The sequence below is a fragment of the Ptychodera flava genome, chromosome 22 (assembly GCF_041260155.1).
Source record: "Ptychodera flava strain L36383 chromosome 22, AS_Pfla_20210202, whole genome shotgun sequence".
Lineage (NCBI taxonomy): Eukaryota > Metazoa > Hemichordata > Enteropneusta > Ptychoderidae > Ptychodera > Ptychodera flava.
The window spans coordinates 20,621,790-20,643,049 of record NC_091949.1 but is presented as its reverse complement, the minus strand read 5'-3'; the positions used below and the strand labels follow the sequence as shown (position 1 = coordinate 20,643,049).

General features: G+C 38.2%; 1 protein-coding gene across 1 annotated transcript; it reads left to right on the top strand.

Moving 5' to 3' along the window:
• The first annotated feature begins 178 nt into the window (after positions 1 to 178).
• On the top strand, positions 179 to 18,294 carry LOC139122924 (uncharacterized). Its single transcript, XM_070688796.1, has 16 exons — positions 179 to 380; positions 3,511 to 3,633; positions 4,643 to 4,939; positions 5,656 to 5,943; positions 6,307 to 6,582; positions 7,145 to 7,411; positions 7,972 to 8,306; positions 12,192 to 12,536; positions 13,487 to 13,777; positions 14,123 to 14,395; positions 14,554 to 14,712; positions 15,515 to 15,542; positions 15,691 to 15,728; positions 15,903 to 16,031; positions 16,276 to 16,365; positions 16,728 to 18,294. The coding sequence occupies exons 7-16, from the start codon at positions 8,090 to 8,092 to the stop codon at positions 17,180 to 17,182; spliced, it is 2,025 nt and encodes a 674-aa protein (XP_070544897.1). The 5' UTR covers positions 179 to 380; positions 3,511 to 3,633; positions 4,643 to 4,939; positions 5,656 to 5,943; positions 6,307 to 6,582; positions 7,145 to 7,411; positions 7,972 to 8,089; the 3' UTR covers positions 17,183 to 18,294.
• The last annotated feature ends 2,966 nt before the right edge of the window (positions 18,295 to 21,260 follow it).

Genomic DNA, 21,260 nt, shown 5'->3' with positions numbered 1-21,260 from the left:
TACAACAGATCACACTTTACTTCAATAAATTTTGTAACGAAGTTGACCAATCAGAGATTCCATGACTGCCTAATGAATTTCCGTGCTGCGGGCTGGCTTTCGTTTTGTTGTTAGAGGGCGAAATTTTAAGAAATATAGATAGTTGTCTTGGTGGTTACTTCTCCTTCTATTCATTTTTGGAGTATTCTACATTACGGCCTTCCGTGTTCCTCATTTTAACTTTGCGATGTTACATAACAAGACCAAAAGGAGATATTTCACTGTTCTCAACGTGTCATATCTTTATCAATGATCGCAGTGTAGCGAACAGAACGAACAGACCCGGGAATATTGAAAACACTTTTGAAGATCATAGAAGTCGACTGAAACTTTGGACACGGGTAGGTAAAAGACGTCAGACTCACAGTAAACTACGAAGTCTCACAAAGTGGTCAATCCTCAAATCATTATCATGTTTATTTTTTATGCAAGACATGAAATAAGGATCACAAAATCTAATGCCAAGTGAGCAGAGCTTTATATGTTACAGTTTTGCAGTCGAAAATGAGCATATGTCATAAATGTGTGAATGTATAATGACGTCCTCATAGCATTTAAGCGTTATTACTTTTACCCTTCTGCAGCTTTTTATTAGATCACGCGTCGTTTGCTCACAGAAGACAAAGAAAACAACCCTCAATTTAAAATAGATCTAAAAGAATGATTAGCCGTGACTGCATAATCATCGTTTTGACATTTCCGGTTTTTTTCATCCTGGTACGACTTACCAGACAATATCGAATCAATTCACATGTGACGTATGAAGAGTGAAGATCATTGTGTGCGGTACATTCATGCGCACAAAACGTAAGGAAATGAAAGAAGTTTGTGTAGCTAGGGGTCAACGATTAGGTCACAGGCTGCATCGCAAGGAGCATTGTATATCGTGATAGATTTTCTCTTTCGGTGTTGACGAAATACTTGATAATAGTCCCGAGACACTGAAAAACACTGACAATATCAAAAACCAGCCAACCAGAAGAGTACTCGAAATCGGAGGATAGAAGGGAACGACTCCAAATATATATGGTCATGTTCAAACATAGTTGCAAATTAATTATGCCAATGCTAGAACTGAAGTTTGACACATTCCTACTTCGCAAATATACATTTTCGTGAGCAGTCAGTTTTGGTAAGACAGTGATAATACAAAAGGTCCTAGTTAAGTAGATACTGTGTCAGTCGAATGTTGTTTGTGTTAGTCATTTTCTGGCAGCAATGACGCTCGTCAGGGTGTTTTCCATTCCGAACAAAGGAAGGCAAACTGCACGAGGGGCTCCGAGAATAGCAGAACGGCATGAATGCGTGCTACAGAAAAAGAAAGTTGCTCTTACAATGATTCTTATATCACGCCTTATACACTGCAAATGAGGTAGTCGACGAGCAAGGGGTGATCTAGAATGATTGGCTATTCATTGGCATGAATATAGCCACCGTTTTGGTAATCTCTCTCTAGTCTCAAGATAAATATGATGAGAAATTAAAAGGAACAAAGCCGAACGCAGAAGTGAAGCACAAACAAAGCACTAGCAAGGCATTATGGGCATCATGAATATCATGGTTGCATGGTTGGAAATCTAAATTTTAGACGTACGTTCTGACATAATTTAAGAGATAATCTGCTAAAAAATGAAGCAGTTAATTCTCATAAGAAGTTAATAAAGACCGTAACAGATTTAAACTGTAAAGAAACTGAATAAGGCAAAATAATCGTGTAGTTTCTCCCGATTGGAACTGAAATTTATTTATGTCGTCACTAGTGTGAGTATTGTCAAGTTTGCCAAAGGCATTTGGATCGATGGCATAGTTTTGCAAGCATATTGGTTTTTGCGGAAAAAAACCAATGATAACCGTCAAACAATATTTAAAAAATTTCTGCTCTAAAACCAACTCACCATTTGAACTAAAAATTGACACATATTATTGATAGTGGGTGTCCTTTCTAGATTACAAATAGCATATGACGGTCACGTTGTTTGGCAGCCATATTGCATTTTGCCAAAAACTTATGATAACCAGGGAATCATGTTAAAAAAACTTTTTCTCAAAAACCAATGCACGCTTTGAACTGAAATTATGCTCATATCGTCATTAGTATGTTCACCTTTGTATATCTCAATCACTGTTTAACTGCTTGGGCCCGGGTAACAGTGCTTGCAGCTTTAATATGTTTTTTTTCGTGAGTTTTTTATATGGTATTTGATTATCTAAGAAACGACTTTCCCACTGTTACGCCCTCTCTTACGTATGAATTTGATATGTGAAGTACAAGATATAGACGGGGCGACGGCGACTTCAAAAGTTCAACGTGGAATGAAAAAAATTGAAATACCTAGTATGTTTTCCGTTAACCCGCACCTCTCCAAAAGTTTACCGGCTTATATTGAACATAGGATCTTTCTGTGTCGTTTTAAACAACTGATGTCAATGCATTTGAATGAAAGTCTTGGATTTGCTATCAACATTTGTACTTTGTGTCGTCTAAACTTTGACTTTAGTTGCAATACAAGGTCGTTAGAGTTGACAAATACATCTGAATAACAAAGTTTCAAAAGTAAACTACATTTTTTTAGATAAAAATCTGAATGGCGCTATTTGCTCATAAAGTATGGGAATCAGTAAATGTCACGCAGCTAGAAGTATGTTAATAAGGCAATATCAAACTTACTGCCTGATAAAATACTGATTGATCTTTTATGTAAGATAAAGAGAATGGCAGCAAAATGAAATCAACTGGAATGTTGCACTGCATGACTTCGAAAGCTCATGCCATATCATCACCAATTTGATTTCATTATATTGTGCAACCCTCTCTTAGTTTGCCTGATATTATACTAGTAAATTGATAGTGCAATACTGCGGTCTGATTGGTCGAGATATGAAAACAACTGTGTTGTACTTGCAATATTGCACAGTTTTAATTGACACTAGCTCTCAGCTGGAGTAAAATAACCTTTTTGACGTTTCACGCCATAATGATAATTTAGTGTTATGATATAATAGTAATAAACCACTTCAGCAACGGGTATAACACGATATTTTGAATAGATCACTCCACATAATGCACTTACATCGCTCGTGCACATATGTCGTGAACTGGTCAAAATCTCGCGGTATACACATTGATTTATTGCATAAATATATAACTTTCAATACATTCACTTTGGCCTCTTCCTGCAGCAGCTATTTAAAATAGCTTGCGATGGCTTCTTCTTCTGGGAATTTAGCCGAACGGTTCTGTTTGCGGCCTCTGTTGCTAGGTGATTGGGTACCGTGCGTTGTGGGTTCGAGCCCGTTTGAAAACCATCGTATTCTGAAGAAAAAATATCTCCGATTTTAGCCTAATAATTCCTACAACTTAATGATTGTTTTACTATATTTTTTGACATTCCTTGAGAAGGGTGGCTTATGCTTTCTAATCAATATATCTTACGCTTCTCCGTAATGCATCAATTTCCGCTTGAATTACAGATTCTGCTTGGAGCCACTTTACATGTAGGATACTTTAATTGAAGAATCTTCCGAGTAATATGATGATGTGCCTGCCAGTATTGACCGTCATGTGTGTTGTTTGTTTGTTGGTAAATGTCACAGGTAAACATTCACCTTCACGGTTTCATGCGAAAATTTACTTAGATGTCTATGGGAATCTGAATCTGAATCTGAATACGACTGTGACGTATGTATTCATTGTGAATTACAGTATAATATCTTTTCACACATAAGACCTCAGACAATCAAAAGAATTGGTGTTTCCTTCTCATATGCTATATGGAGTAGTACTGAGTACACAAGAAAACAAATGAAGTAGTTCGCGACGGCACTCAGTTATATTTTCTGTGGCATATGTCAATTAAACAACAATTTTAGTGGCAGGGTTCCAACAAAGATTGAGATTTCCTTGTTGTATATATTTCTAAACACATCTGCACGAAATAAAGGAAAACACAAATGGGTTATTATCATAGCAGAGAAGGTGTAAGATCACATAGCTATACCGCAATTGCGAACATACCCTGCAGAGTCAGCTCAGTTTTTGCAGAACTCTCTCTATAGAAAAAAAAATGTCCTATCTGTTTTACCTTGACAGCGAGCATGTTGACACCATTTTGAATACACCTTTTGGTATAGATTCTTTTAGCAAACCCTCTGTGAACGTTTCTGAAAAAATGACAATTATCATAACAGTTCACTCCTTCTTGTAATACAACATGTTAGTCAATATCATTAGCTTATGATGATATCATGCTGTACTCCCGTAGGGTACAAGGTCTGATATTCCGAAATTTGATTAAATTGGTACAATTTTGATACCTGCATATCATAACCAAGCAGTTTGTTTCTTCCCGAAGTACATGTTCAAGAAAGAATCCCTTGCCACAATTGTTTAAAGTAAATATGTCTATAAAACAGTCGATACAGTATAATAAGCATAAGTGTGTATACATGTAATCCAGGACTATGTCGCCATGAGTTACCATTTTGTCTACACAACTATATATTGGCATGCTTTCTAATTTGAGATATGAGACCAATTCGTATCGTATTATCTTTTCGATCTAGAAACTAATACTCCATATTTTTTGTTACTCGATATAAGTAGCCAATGGAAAAAACCCTGTCTGGGAAATCATTCCAAGTGACACAATTGCCATAGTTGGGCAGCCTGCAACGCTTTACTGCAAAGTGAATGATACTTCGTCAGTTGTATGGATGAAAAACCAGGACTTTATAGCCATGGACCCCAAAAATGTAAATGATTGCTGTCGTGTTTCTGGTGATTTTGCAAATGGTGAATGGGATCTTGAGATCATCAATGTGAAAAGAAGTGATGAAGGAAACTGGACATGTTTGATTTCGGATCAAAGGAATGGAAAGACTGCTAGATTGATCGTTCTAGGTATTGTACATACTTAATATGAACATCGCTTTACTGTAACTCTTGGGGAGGTCCCTCAAATACATATTTGAGGTTCTCGTCTAAATACACGCATACACTATATTCAGTAGTACAGTCAAATAATGGGAAATGCGTTTACTCAGAAACAAAACTTGTAAAGACCATTCATCAAACCATAAAAACTGTTTTGTAATACTTTATACTTCGTTTTGTAATACTTTGTATTCTGGCCAGTAAGACAAAAGATTTGCTTTTATTTAGAGTGTTGATTACCTGGCGTCATCTTCCTGATTCTGTGTATTGTTTTGTCTTGATTGATAATCATTTTAGAAGAAGTTTAAATTTCGGTTTAAGCACATCGTGAGGTCACCGAAAGTTTCATTTCAAACAAAGTGTTAACATTCGTACGGTACTCCGCAAAATTTTGTCTTGTGAGCATCATAATAAGAAATTCAATTTATCCTGCTGTATTGAAAAAATATTTCTATTATTGTGATAGGTAAAATTAAGAGTATATGTCACTTTGCAGAGAGAAGGTACCATAGTTGTTGAAAACGTTATGTTCAAACCAAAACAATAACACTTGTTGATTTAGCTTAAACGTTTCAACAACTCAGGATTATCCTCTCCAAAAGCAATAATTAGCAACCAAATATAGACAATATATTAAAGACAATCCCATGCGATAGCAAAAATAGCATACGTCACTTTCACAGATACTGGACCAAGGTGCAGTGTATTATCTGACAGTAGTTCCACAAATGACGTCATCGAGGGAAGTATACTAGAGCTTGAATGTAACGTTCCGGACAAAGCCACACCACCAGGACTCCTGACTTGGACAGAAAATGGAGAAATAACATCCAAGAATGGAAACAGTCCACTGATGTATACGAAGAAGGTGAAAAGAACGGACAACGGAAGTCTACTTAACTGCAAACTGACTCATACAAGCATATCATCCCCTCTGACTTGTCATGAAGACATAAAACTAAATGTCCAATGTAAGTATGTAACTTCACCAATACAGTGCATCATATAAGGTTTTTTTTTTAGAATCAAAACAGCTAACAAGCAGATTTTGATAGTAAAGCTACTATCCTGTAACAAAATGTATAAAGATACATCAATTTTGGTGCACCTTTGTATTTACATGGTCTGATATAATTTTTGTACAAGCCGTGTAAAAGGTATGAGTCTAAATAATGTTGCTCAACAAAGGATCAAATAACAAAAGACACATCAGCAGCAAAACACTTTAAATGGCCACAAAAATAACCAAAATGCTAACAATGGGGCTAAAAGGTTGCTGAGAGGACAGATGAGCAAAGAGTATTTTATTTTCAAGTGGATCGTCTACATTCCAGACCCCCCAAAAGCGATGAGTTTACCAGAAGTGTGTGTGAAGAAAGGTACCAAATTACAAATCAACTGCTCCTACACACCTGGTAGACCACAACACACCGAAGTGAAATGGAAAAAGGCTGATGAGAGACATGCAAGAATATCCAACCCATTGATTATTGATGACATACAACCCGGAAGAAATAATAGCAAACTCTTATTTACGTGTGTCGTCAGCAACCTTTACTACAATGGTGTTCGTGGGGAGGATAGTATTACAACCTCGGTTACAGTGCAGTGTAAGTGCCAACCTCAAACGTAGTCTTTTTACGGAGTTGTTTTTGTATCAAAACACACGTGTGATACAGTTTTCTAAACGCACACCACGCGAAGAATTTTACAGTTTCTTAAAGTGTTAGCACACATAATCTCATTATTATGCACTTCAGGTAACTACAAGAAATTATGTCGTCGATTTTTTTTAACCATTTATCCCGGAGGTCACCTAATATTTTCATACGGGGGTGTGCCGCCCAAGTTGAAAACACCTACCACGAGTATTCCAAAAATATGACCCCTTGTTGCGGATTTGCTCGACAAATTTGAAGAATTTTCACCTTTATTCTATTTCATGTTAACGTTTTACTAATGCATGAGACGTTTGCTTTGTTATCGGCCAATGCTTAGGATATTTCGGATGAAAGGCGATCTACAATAAGGGATTTTTTGCGAAAAAGTGACCAAATCGTGCGGCGCTGGCACATGCCCGTACACTTTGTTATGGGAGTACCCGGGATGTTTATTCTATACGGAATGAACATTATTTTCATTGGACCGCTTCGCTGACCTATGTACTTTCAGATGACCCAGTAGTTACAGTCCCTATAGTAACGTACGTCAGAGAAGGTGAGAACCTACATGTGACATGCGCAGTGGACTCTGAACCCGTTACAAATAATGTAGAGTGGATCTACCCTGATGGAACCGCAACGCGAAGTAGGACACTGGCCATAGACAGCATCCACAGGTCACAATGGGGAACATACACATGTAGAGCTGTAAACCAGTTCTGTGACGAAATCGGAGGGACGGGGTATGGAAGCAACTCAACGCTTATTGACATATACTGTGAGTACAACTCCCCATTCTGCTCTAGTTGTTGCGAAATTGAATAACCATACGTACAAAACTTATGTACTGTTACAGTTCAGTATTGCAATACCGTTGAGGGCCTATTAGATGTAATTTATGATGATTTTAGCACTATTTTTGTTTCATATGTCAACTGCAAAGAATGTTGAAACTCCCATTATTTAGTCTGTCACCACAGCATCTATACATGTAATATGGGCGGTTATTGTTTAAATATGAAATGTACCCTGAACCAGAATTCACTTGGTGAAAATAGCAACTTGAAAGCATTTTACATATGTACACATGGTACAGGTTGAATTGACTGGCTGAATATTATGTATCTCAAAATGTTTTTGGAACAGTGGTTGAAATTTTCAAAAACGTGAAAAAAATCATCGCAGTTGTTTTATGCTTACTTACCATTTCATAAGAACTACACTCGGGGTAATTGTCTGTTACACAGTACTTCCTCAAGATTGATGTACTTGTAATCAATTTCAACAAAGCTTCTTCATACGATTGCATAGTTTTAATGTGGCGATCCCTGTGTTCAGTTCCAGTGGATAAAGTAAGCAATCTGTTAGCGATGTTGGTCCTATCGAATCCGGTAACGAGGTCAGTTTTACATGTACTACGAGCAGCAGTAACCCTGCAGCAACAATATCTTGGTACATGAACGGTTCCTATGTCCACGACGGGGACGAGTCTGTCAGCATCGGGGATGTTCATGAAAGCATTGGTGACTTCAACGGCAAAGTATCAGAACAGATGCTAAGCATTATCACAAGACCAGAGCACAACATGGCATCGTTCAAATGTGTAGCGCGGAACACAGAGTTCGGTGCAACGCATGGTGTAGAATCAAGTCAGATTCCGCTAACAGTATACTGTAAGTACTCATACACGTATGCGATGATGGGTTGTTTACACATTAACCTATCCTCAGTGCTGTATACTCCGTTAGTGTTTTGTACCAGGCGCCAAATGTAAAATAATTATTTTACACATTAGAAGAACATATTCATACGAAAAGGGTGTATTTGCATGCATTTATCAATAAAAAACTACTATAGCATAAGTATAAATAAATCAATACAGACATAAGTAAATACATATATGAGTGAAAAAACATACATATATGTGAACCAATTCACACAAGACCTATGAAGACAGACATATACATACATACGTGCATACGTACGTGCATACATACATACATACATACATACATACATACATACATACATACATACATACATACATACATACATACATACATACATACATACATACATACATACATACATACATACATACATACATACATACATACATACATACATACATACATGCACTCACGCACGCACGCACATACATACATACATACATACATACATACATACATACATACATACATACATACATACATACACAAGCCCATATGCACTCATGCACGCACGCACGCACATACATACATACATACATACATAGCCCTTATGCACTCATGCACGCACGCACGCACATACACACAAACCCACACACTCATATACATACATACATACATACATACATACATACATATACATACATACATACATACATACATACATACATATACACACATACAGGATCGAAAAGTTTACATGAGGGGAACGAAGTACGCTTGCGTATATCCACTCGCACACACACACACTGCTACTCGGAAAAGTTTACATGAGGGGGAACGAAATACGCATGCGTATATCTACTCGCACACACACACACACACACACACACACACACACTGCTCTGAAAAGTTTACATGAGGGGGAACGAAATACGCATGCGTATATCTACTCGCACACACACACACTGATCCACGCCGCCCTGGAAGATATCCTATAATGCATTGCTGTAAGCCCAACGCCTAAACCGGAAATAGGCTCATTTGGCGTCAAGACACCAAGGCGAGCGGACCGGCCTCGCTCATCCAATCTTGCCGCATATGGCAAGCAATTGCGATAATGACGAATGCTTTATTTCCAAAAATCAGTAAATGACATGCTTTATCCATCCGTACTTCAGTGAGACACGTTCCCCAGTCAGTAAATGACAATGGGCCGGGGTACCCCAGGCCTCCCACAAGTATCAGAGTGTTCACAGCCCCGTGGATAGCTGTGATATCGCAGCGGTACTCGTGGCGAACGCGATCGAGTCATTGGGGTCATCGCCACAGGGACTGTGGCGATGACCCCAAACCAATGACCCGAGCGCGTTCGACACGCCACAAGTACCGCTGCGATATCACAGCTACCCCGTGGATTGTTGTAGCGAAGCCAGCAGTGCCGTATGTTGTGGTTCGAATCCGATTGAAAACTATCCGAATTCTCACAGAAACAAGTTGCATAATGTACTCAGTAAAACGTTGTCAGGTACATGTAACATGAAAACTGACTGAGGTCGAAGTGACTAAGGCACCGGGATTGATTTGACCACAAACAACGACAAGAGGGTGTGAATTACTTGGGTCGAAACGGACAGGGGTCGAGGTGACCTGCTGCCCCGGTCCTCAACTGCAGGCCTGACGGCCTGGCTATGTTTACATAAGGCGTCCACATTTTAGAAAATCACTAAAAGTAGGCAGAAAGAAAGCCCCCATTACGTGAAAACGCTAGGGGTCGATAGGGGTCGGATGACAGTTTGACACATTTCGTACCATTAAGAGTCGAATGATACTACATTGACCGGGTTGACCATATGACTTTCATCAAAAAACGTCCGGGGAAAAGTGAATACATTTGGCATACATGGCTACATTTGATGTTTGACCAAACTTTACAAAGCATCAATTTTTCGATCAAAAATTCACGCGTAGAACTAATGAAAATTCGTAAAAAAATACCACTGCCTTGTACATCAGGTACTAAAATGTCGTAGGCGTGAAAATGAGTTTATTAGAAAATACACAGTGGCTCTTAATATTAGTTTGAAAATTCCAGTTCTCCGTACTCCGTTGCTGTCTAGTTCCAGTGGGCATACTTGGCATTCCAGACATTCATTCCCTGCTGAGTGGAACTACGTACGATCCTGAGTAAAGTAAGCAGAGAGTTTAGAGAGCAGAGAGTTTAGCAGTAAAGCTGTTGCTTTAGTTCCAGTAAGCTGTTGCTGTTGTTCCTGTTGAATGCTGTATTTAACCATTAAAGAATATAAGCCGAATGGCAGAGAGCTGTAATACACGACTCCCAGTGTTTTATTGGCCTGGGTTGGGCCGTAACCCCAGCAGAACTTCGCCGGCATGGCAGGTACCATTAAGTCAGAAACCCTTACGGGGCCTCTAAGCAGTGTAGTATTACTCAGGCCGGCTACCACTTTACCACTGTGTAAAATTAAGCCCTGTACGAACCCGACTCACGACACAAAGGCAAGAAAGAGAAAAAGTGTCGCACATCTTTGTCATCGTCACTAGCCTTCGACGCCGCGAGGTACGTAGAGTCCGAGTTAGGAGTGAGCTCCCCGGTGTGGCACTTCCGGGCCTGCAGATCGTCGCGTCAGTGTGTGTATCTCAGAGAGAGTAGCAATGTGTGTGTTGTGTTTGTTCTGTGTGTGTGTGTGTGTGTAAGTGTGTGTGTGCGAGTGGATATACGCATGCGTACTTCGTTCCCCCCATGTAAACTTTTCAGAGCAGTGTGTGTGTGCGAGTAGATATACGCATGCGTATTTCGTTCCCCCTCATGTAAACTTTTCCGAGTAGCAGTGTGTGTGTGTGTGTGAGTGTGTGTGTGTGCGACTGGATATACGCATGCGTACTTCGTTCCCCTCATGTAAACTTTTCGATCCTGTATGTGTGTATATGTATGTATGTATGTATGTATGTATGTATGTATGTATGTATGTATGTATGTATGTATGTATGTATGTATGTATGTATGTATGTATGTATGTATGTATGTATGTATGTATGTATGTATGTATGTATGTATGTATGTATGTGCGTGCGTGCGTGCGTGAGTGCATGCATGCATGTATGTATGTATGTATGTATGTATGTATGTATGTATGTATGTATGTATGCACGTACGTATGCACGTATGTATGTGCGTGCGTGAGTGCATGTATGTATGTATGTATGTATGTATGAATGTATGTATGTATGTATGTATGTATGTATGTATGTATGTATGTATGTATGTATGCACGTACGTATGTATGTATGTATGCACGTACGTATGCACGTATGTATGTATGTGTCTGTCTTCATGTCTTGTGTGACTTGGTTCACATATATGTATGTTTTTTCACTCATATATGTATTTACTTATGTCTGTATTGATTTATTTATACTTATGCTATAGTAGTTTATTTTATTGATAAATGCATGCAAATACACCCTTTTCGTATGAATATGTTCTTCTAATGTGTAAAATAATTATTTTACATTTGGCGCCTGGTAGTTTTGCATGATTCAGATGTAAATACTTAGCTCAGGTCATGTCATGCAACATTCTGTGACCTTTTGACCCCCTCAATTCACTGAAATCTAGAGTGCCACTAAACCTTTTCTCTACGTTCATTGAAATGCATGCACGGATAATTCGAGTGAAAGAAAGAGGTACAATGCCTTACCCGGATGCTTAATGTACGACCGTAGAACATAAACGTTGTGTGACTTTAACAAATTTAAAAAAATTACAAATTTTGAAGGCTTCACAATTTGTTTTAAAAAAGTGTCGAAACCAAGTCACAGCAATCAATGTTAGATTTGTTTGTTTTGTTGTTTGTTTTTTACCACGAACAGTTTCAAAGTATCCAAGAGATTGCAAGGCTGTACTGCAGATAGAGAGGAGCTACCCTCCCAATGAAGACTATTTTGAGGCGAATACGACCTTAGTAGTGAGGTGTACATCATGCAGCAGTAACCCGCCCGCTGATCTCGATTGGTACGTCGACAGTGAGAACATGACGTCATTGCTGCCTCTCAAGACTCATCGAGACGGACTGTGTCATGGTAAAATATCCGAACAAGACTTTGCTCTACGATTGACGTGGCGTCACCATGGTTCTACTTTACGATGTGACGTGACAAGACCCAACGATGCTGACTCTGTTATTGATGTTGTTACTTTGAGGCTGAATGTGCGTTGTAAGTAGATTAAATGTTTCTGTAAATCAAAGGTGCTGCGCATGTCTACCCCTCAGTACCTGTGATGTGAGCGAATCTATGCAATTCTCGGTCACTGTGTTGAGATCCGGTGGGCTTCATCTAATGATGATTCACGGCGATATTACTTTACTGAGAAAATAGCAAAGCTTGTACGAGTGTGATACTGTGGTCTGGAACACTTTCTTAAGTGTATAACAACAGTATTGATAGCCTTCGATTCGTAACAATCTGTGACATAACACTTCTTTCAAGAAGCGTCAAGGTGCAACCTTAAGCTATATTATGCGACCTGTTTCTCAATCTCAGACCCAAGTGAGTTCAGTTAATGTACTCTAACCGTACACTTACACCTCATTTAAACGCAAGATGGGTGAATAAGAGTATTAAAGTGTAGTTGATGATGCATACCATGATACCTTAGTTTTAATTATTTATTTCTGACATTGTTCATATTACATGATGCGACCCGATATTCAAATCTCCAACAAGATTTGAATCTAACGGTCCTGGAGGAGGTTGTTGGACTCTTAATTATATAGGTAATAATGTAACCCCGGGCCAAAAGGACAAACTTTGCATGTCAAAATGTAGGAGTCGAAGCTAAGTACACTATTGAGTGCTAAGTTTGTTTGAGTTTATCATGGGCTAGAAGGATGAACATAACTTCTATTACTAGTATTTTATAGTCTTGACAATGCCAGTAAATTTGTAGATGTAGAAAATATCGATAGGGTCACAATGTTGAATAATTAGATACATTATCAGTAATAAACAAGGAGGATGACGTCAAAAAATTCACTGGTATTGACAAAGCTATTATATCATATATATATCATCCTTATTTTGCAATAAAGTCTTGTATTGTCACGATTTTTAAATGTCGCCCCCTATGTCGCTTTTGACGATGTTTTCTCCTCATAAAACTATAGATCCACCGATTGTCCTGCATCGAGAGCGAAATAACCAATCGAGGGCAAATCAAGGCGAGTCTGCAGAACTGGTGTGCCAGATGACTGGCAATCCAATCCCGAATATAGCATGGTATGACCCGGTTGAAGAGACGCCTATTATCTCGGGACTTAATTACAGCGTTAATGGCTCAGTCGTCACAAGTATTCTTACCTTAAACAATGTCACTCGTGATATCCATGGGAAGTACATATGCCGGGCCAGTAATCACATGGGAATAGCCAATTTCACCATCACCCTTGGAGAAAAAAGTGAGCATTTTCATTTATTTTCACAAGCATGTCGCTTTTTAGCAAATACATACAAACATATATACATACAGACCGACAGACAGACAGACAGACAGACTGACAGACAGAAGAGTCAGTTATTATTTGACTGACTACAAGAAGTCGATTACAGAAAGGTGGAAGAGCGATGATATGATAGCATAATATTACAAAGTCTTACAGTATAATACACCTTGATGACTTTGGCTGTACTTTTCAAGTATGATGTTGATCTGATGCACACGTAAAATACAAAATTTGAACAGGTAAAGTAAAGATAGAAAATTCTGTTGATTTCATAATAATTGGCAAATCTTATCATTTCAGCCAAGCCTGATGAAGCTACGGATGTCAATGTCACTGCAAGGTCAAACACACTAATTGTGACTTGGAAACCTGGTTTTGACGGAGGAGAAAAACAGAGCTTCTATGTTGAATATCTAGAATTATCCTCCGGTGAACAAGGAGCAACAGAGACGACGGAAAATGAGATGATCGTAATTAAGGAGTTGAAACCACTTACACTCTATGCTGTGACGGTAGTGAGCGAGAATGTGTTCGGCGAAAGCAGAAGTTCAACAGTTCAACAAAAAACATTAGGTACGTTTTATTCGATCCGATTTACAACTGAATATTTGAGACCCCGTGCATAACCTATATATATACATTTTTCCAACTCCTGGATTTCTGCGCACTGAAATATTCTGGACAGACTTTTGTTTTTCAATTTTTTTACGCTCAACCATGTCTACTTCCAGATCATTTGACAGCGTCACCTCCCTCCGCGGATGTAACAGACGATGAATCTGGTCTCAGTAGTAAGGGTATTTGGATTGTTGGCATTTTAGCTGTTTTATTGATGTTACCACTCGCCACGGCCTTGCTCGTAGTCGGATACTTCAAACGGAAAAGAAAAAGTGGGTAAAACAGACGGCGTTTTCTGGCATCTTTAATATGTGATCATAATGTGAATCCCAAAGAGTTTGCATGCTTTTAGGAAAACGAGCTTTTGCATGCCTTTCTGGGTTTTTGGGGTTTTCAGACCAATGAGACTGTTTTCAAAGGTCCTTAAAATCATTTTGTTAATTAGACTTCGTGTTTGCTTGATGTTGACCAGTCAGGACCTAATCCCCCCTCCCATTTTGCATGATTACCTATGATGATATTTGACCTTCTTTTACGTTTCTCAACAACGACAAAGTCTCAAAATTTGCTTTTTTGTTGGATATTGACTACAGTGGGAGAACGATATGTTCCTAAATTGTTTGGATGACCTCGGATGATCATTGACCTCCTTTCATGTATCTCATGATCCGAACTTAATAATTACAACAACAACAAAGGGGTCTAAACGTTTGGTTTCGGTTGGATGTTGATCAGAATCAGATTTTTTCCGACGTTTTACTTTTACGTATCTGAAGGACTACAACGGGTGCAAGAGAACTTATAGTAACTTGTGACACTCAGAAAACTAATATGACTCTTTGCTTGGGATCTGTGTTGGCAAAGCACAAGCATTTATGCAAACATCTTGAAATCCGGCCATGATCCTCTGTACTTATTTAACCAATCATTTTGTTCTGGTCTAGTCCTTTAAAATCATTTGGACAACTTCTTGTGACTAATCTGTTTGTCTGCCATGGTCTACCATGAACGGTATCTTTCAGTTTGTCCCCCTTCCCGGATTAATGTATTCAAAATACATTTGTGTCTTGACAGGAGTAAACTCAAGAAGGAACATACAGAGGTAGAGTAACGTATATTTTTTCGATCCTAAAGTTTGTCAGTTCGTATATTTAATCTGTAAATATTTCAATAAAAGTCATTGTTAACTCTATCCAGCTATTTTATCTGTCAAACAGAGTCTTTATGTCATTTATTGATTTTTTTATCAGATCCAATGCAGCTGAGGGGTCTGAAATCGACTACACAAGTAAGTTTTCTAATGCTATTATTATATTATTATTATTATATTAGCCGTTGTCGTTTGTTGTCAAGCCAACATAAACAGTCGACATAATTTATTTCAGCCGTGATCTCTATGAGAGTTTGTGTGTTTTGTTCCATTGTGTATTATAATCTTCACCGAACATTATTTCCCCTGTAGGGATATCGTTTAGTCTCCCAAAAGAGGGCAGAGCAACCCAGGCTAGCCAATCTGAAGTTCAAGAAGCAGCTGTAAACATTCCAATATATGCCGTTCCACAGAAAGACAAGAAAAAGAGAAAACAAAAAGGTATTTTTCTCGAGGAGTTCTAAATTTAGTGTTTATGAGTGCAATTTTAGGTTTTTCATAATTTCTGAAAGTTGTACATGCAGAAATCTTATGTTAACATCACTTGGTACTTTAGCCATAGTGCTAAACAGTACAACCCACTCAGAAAAAAAACACAGTCAAGTTACATAGATTAATTCAAAACTTTCGGAATGAATCTTGATGTGACTGTCCTTACGAAATTTCTGAACGTCTTCATCTTCAGATTCAAAGGCAACGAAAAACACACTTTATGAAAATGTAATTCCTGCTGACAGTTCAGCTGAGATACATGGCACTAAGGACAACGAAATAGGTAAATATTTTAAGTTGAAGCAAGTACACTTTGTATGATCAAGTTCCTTCAGTTTGATATGAAAAGCATGTTTGTCTTTTCCTGTCTGTCTGCCTGCTTGTATGTCTGTCTACATGTATGTGCTCATGCATGAACAAGCCAGTGAGAAAAAACCTGTTTATGTTGAGTATCTGAGCCAAATATCAGTTTTACCAATTAAATGGAGAAATGTTTGTTTTTTATCGTTTTACATTCATTGATTTGATTTTTTCTACTTTTTCTACTACACGAAACCGAAAACAACATAGTGATCAAAATTTATTTTGCTCTAATGTCATCGTATATTTATCGAAATGCTATTTTTATTTTTTACCCTTGCTTAGCTGATGTCGAGTCGATACATTACACAAATATCGAACGAAGTTCACAGATGACGTCAGAAGGCATTGAAGTGGAGGGTCTGTCACGTAGCCACGAGTCTCGCAAGGACGCATCTCTAACGTACGTGAACTTGCCACATGAGGATTCCCGAGAGACAACACGACAGGAGGGTGTCTACGAATTGCTTCAGGAACCAATTCCTCCGAGAGATGGTGTCTCTTTGCGTAATGATGAACGACAACGCAGCAATGGTGAGGCTGAAGTTTGCGAGCGTGTGCCATACGAGAACATGCCGCTGATCGGGACTCCCGGTGCTAAAGACGTCAACGCCGTATCGGATGATTGGTGCGAATCTGTAAACGGAGCGACTTCTGACAGGGAGCGATGCTGTGAAGAACTCACATATGCAAATCAGAATGAAATCGAAAGTGAAAGTAATTACGAGTTGCTTGAATGAAAATTTGCCCGCTTGCCTGCTCTGACTATCTACAGTACTGTTTTCATTACATTTTAATCGTACACATTTTTTAGGATTTCATCAAGTGATTCGATTGATATTTGACAATTACAGAATTATTTTTTCTGTCATAAATTTACTGTAACAACAATAGTCATTTAGTCCATTTTAATGTTTTGAGTCATATGTCGGGCAAGTGTTAGTAGAAACCCATGTGATAGAAGCCACATGTGTTAGGTTTCCATAAGAGTACGGTTATGAGACTTTCTCTCAATCAACTGGCTATTGATTTTGGAACTTACAAAAACATACACGTTTCTCAAATGAAGCAAACGGCCACACAGGCGAATGGTTGTGGCATATGGAGATACTATCTCGAAAACTGATGTTTTTGTACTTTTAAAAACCCTCCTGAAACTCGGCGTACTTAGAGTGTAGCTGTGTTTTTGCCTGACCTCATATCTTCTGAACTACGAAGTACTTAAAATACTTTACTCTCATGTAGAACAAAATTTCATCAGATTACTTTGAAACACAATCCTGGCAAATACTTTGTGCTCTGTCTTGCTTGAAGGATTTCTTTCAAACAGCGGATGTGTACCCAGTATATTTAAAGTATATGCAAACTGTACGTTTTTATTTTGCCAGTGTGTTGAAGGATTTCTTTCATACACTGGATGTACCAAACTCTGCTTACACTATTAACTATTGTCGTAATGAAAGGAAACGGTAGGTTTCGAAAACCTGCTATTATTTGGTCATTATTTCAGAATTCCTATAGACATTATAATTTACGGTTTAGTTTCACACCGGCAGAGCGTCCAAATAGTCTTACCGACAGAGGTCATCGAACTTTAAAGCTATAGGCAGTTCGTGTCTTGACCTACGACATTTGGACCTGCATTTTTCAAAAGAACCATGACTCATTCTTTCGCTTTCATGTCGTAACGTATTGTGATATCCTTCACGATCAATATCTAGAATACTTTACGATCAGAGTTAAACGCGTATTGGAGACATAAAACTGTAAAAATAATAGTATTTTAGAAAATACGAATACAATGAAAATATATTTTACAAATGGATAATAAATATACTTATACCTTTCTAAATCGACTTCTTCATTTTCATGGAATTGCGTGTTACATTGTACCGTTTACGTACTCAGCGTACTCAGACGTTTACTAGTTTCCGCCATTGTGGTATACGTATAGTTCAAAATTTGAGGTCAATATTTTCAACATGTCGACCAGAATAAACCTGTTTCTTAGGCTTCCTGTTCTCAACAAAATAGCTAGTGACATTTTATTGATATTATTCGGTGTTTAATCCGCCTCCAGATTAATGTATATATTTGTTACAACTACGTAAGGCTTTCTATAAAGAGAGATTTAAAAGCGAAAGTTGAGGCAGCTGCAAAAAATTCCTGACGTATTTTCAGTGCAGTACTCGGAACTATCGATGACTCATCACGGTGGAACACGGTGACCTTTGACCCACATATGTAGTTTCACTTGAATACCTAATTACAAACAGGTCTGGGTCGTCTGATTCTCTGTCCCATTTCTGCCGCGGACTTGACTAGGGTACCACATGAGTATCGAAAATTTCTGGAAACATATTCGGAATTGTATCCACGTTAAGTTCTTGTCGTCCTCCAGCCAAGTCATCCTCTAATAAGCGTACAGTATTTAAAATATCACATCACTGTAGAATCTACGAACAGACTAAAATAGCAACGTTCTCTGTAAAGGTTCGCTATACCAGCAGGTATTAGAAACCTTTTTTGTTTTCTGTTTTCATTTACTCAGTTGAAGGTCACGCAAATATCGTGCTTTTATGTTGAAATGTTGAAACGTTCTTTCAGTAAGGTAAAAAATAACATGTTTTTTTCATAGTATGTCTATGAAAACGTGGTGCGACAACGCGGACTTGTATGATTTTTCTGTCAACTTAACCTGAATATTAATTCCAAAGAGCAACACTGCTGCAAAGATTTTGGAACATATTTTTACTATACAGTTGTACGTTTCGTTTTCACCACCTCCAACGCCGAGAGCCCTGCCAGAGCTTTCCTACGGTTAATCCGATGCCTATGGTATGTAAAGGTTTTCAAGTATATAACAAAGTTGGTTTTGCCTATAGATCTTCAAAGAGAATTAGACGATCTAACGCTGGAAAAAAAAGTTTAGAATGTTTGAATCAATGTTTATTCCATGGCCATCTACGTTGAGTCACGTATTGAACCGAGAAGACTAAATATGCAGGTAATAAATTCGGATCGTAAACTCAGATCCCCTCGGCAATAAGATGAGCCACAGACCTTTTAAGATTTCAAGCGTGTATGGTTGGGCTTAAGTCTAATTTTATAAACCAATCACGATTTATTTGTCTGCTAAAATTGATCGATGAACTCTGGTAAGGAGTTAGGCACATGTAAACAGCCACTCTGGTGGCTCGAAACTAATCGGATCGAAACTAATTGCGTCATGTCGAATGCATGAGAAAAATGTTTGGTGGCATTCAAATGGTATTGAGATTTCGAAACCTTTAACATAAAGGCTCAAAGCGTGTAATTAAAATAGTTTTATACAGGGGAAGCAGCCATATTGACTTCTGAATGAACGCTTTAGTAGTTTAACACTCTCTAGTGAACACTTAAATTTCAGTACTCGTTCTCACTGTTTTTAAATTTCGAGGCGACGCCAATTTTCCACAGGGATAAGTTGAGTCATAACCCCTTGAAGTAATCTTAAGTTTATCGTTATAAGCATCACAGACCACGGAATAGGAATCGTGCGTAGACACTGTGCAGTTGTTTGTCTGTGACGATGTACATGCTCCATCGATTTTTCCCTTTACTACTGCGCAGAGAGAGAACGACAGACAGAAAGACCCAGAGAGATAGAGACACGGTTGAGCAAGAGAAAAACAACGTATTTTTAGTGTAGTATTCCTTTTTTATGTGAAATATTACGAAGGAATGCTACCAGAACAGTTTACTTAGAGTGTAACATTTAAACATTTTCTTTGAAGACATGAAAGCGTGGAGTATCCATGCAAAATTTTGGAGGGAAAAGAACCAAATCGATGAGATTACTAAAGTTTTCAGATATACACGTATGTACATATTCTGTCACCGTGAAAATCGTCCCCTTTAAGGATGGATATATGAATCAAAGTATCCAACATAAGTTGCTTTAGCGTAATATCTTTATTACGTCAGTCGTCTTAAATCTTTGATATTTTACTCTACTGTCTCCACAGATTAAAATTTGCTTCTTGAACAAATTTGGTTGCGAAATACTACTTTGAAACCTCACTTTTCATAATCTTATAGTTGTATGAAGTGTTTCTAACAATTTCAAAAATGTTGTAATCGGTATGTGTGGCGTCAACCTCACCTTGGCTACATCTATTGACTGTGAACTGACTGATTTTATTGCGTCCTTCTGTATCTTGTTTGTATGCTGTGTATATCTTACTAAGAGCACAAACGACGCTGATGTTGCTAATTCATAATGTTGCTGTCAAATTTTGTATTTTCACGTCTAAAGAGGGCGCTATTCCCTATAGAAGTCCAGGCCGACTCGCTGAGAACGAGCGCAGAAAACACCATACGTGTATCTCCGCTGTAACTCGCCAAAGACGACTGACGACATTAAATGATGATAATGTCCCATTATGATGAAGATTGTACGCAAGGCTCCCTGTCGCTAGATGGCGCTCTAATCGGAGCTAAATGCTGAAAATGCAAATAATGATAGCTGCTTTTACGATGTTTACGTGCATTAAAATTGTGGAATCTGGCATCATTTGATAATGTTCTTAGAGTAGCAATTAACGAAGAAAATAGGATATTGTGGAATTTTATGTGCAGAGGCAAACGGGATGTCATAAAATGGGTATTTTCATTTAAAGAGATGACGATGGCAGTAATTTAAGTTGTTATCGAAGGAAAGATATGACAGCATATCAAAGTCAACAATAATCATATATCCCAATGGCATACGTTGCTATGTTGATTCACTGGTTGGCAGTCACTTACCGCCGAGAGCGAATTTGCGTTCACTAGTAC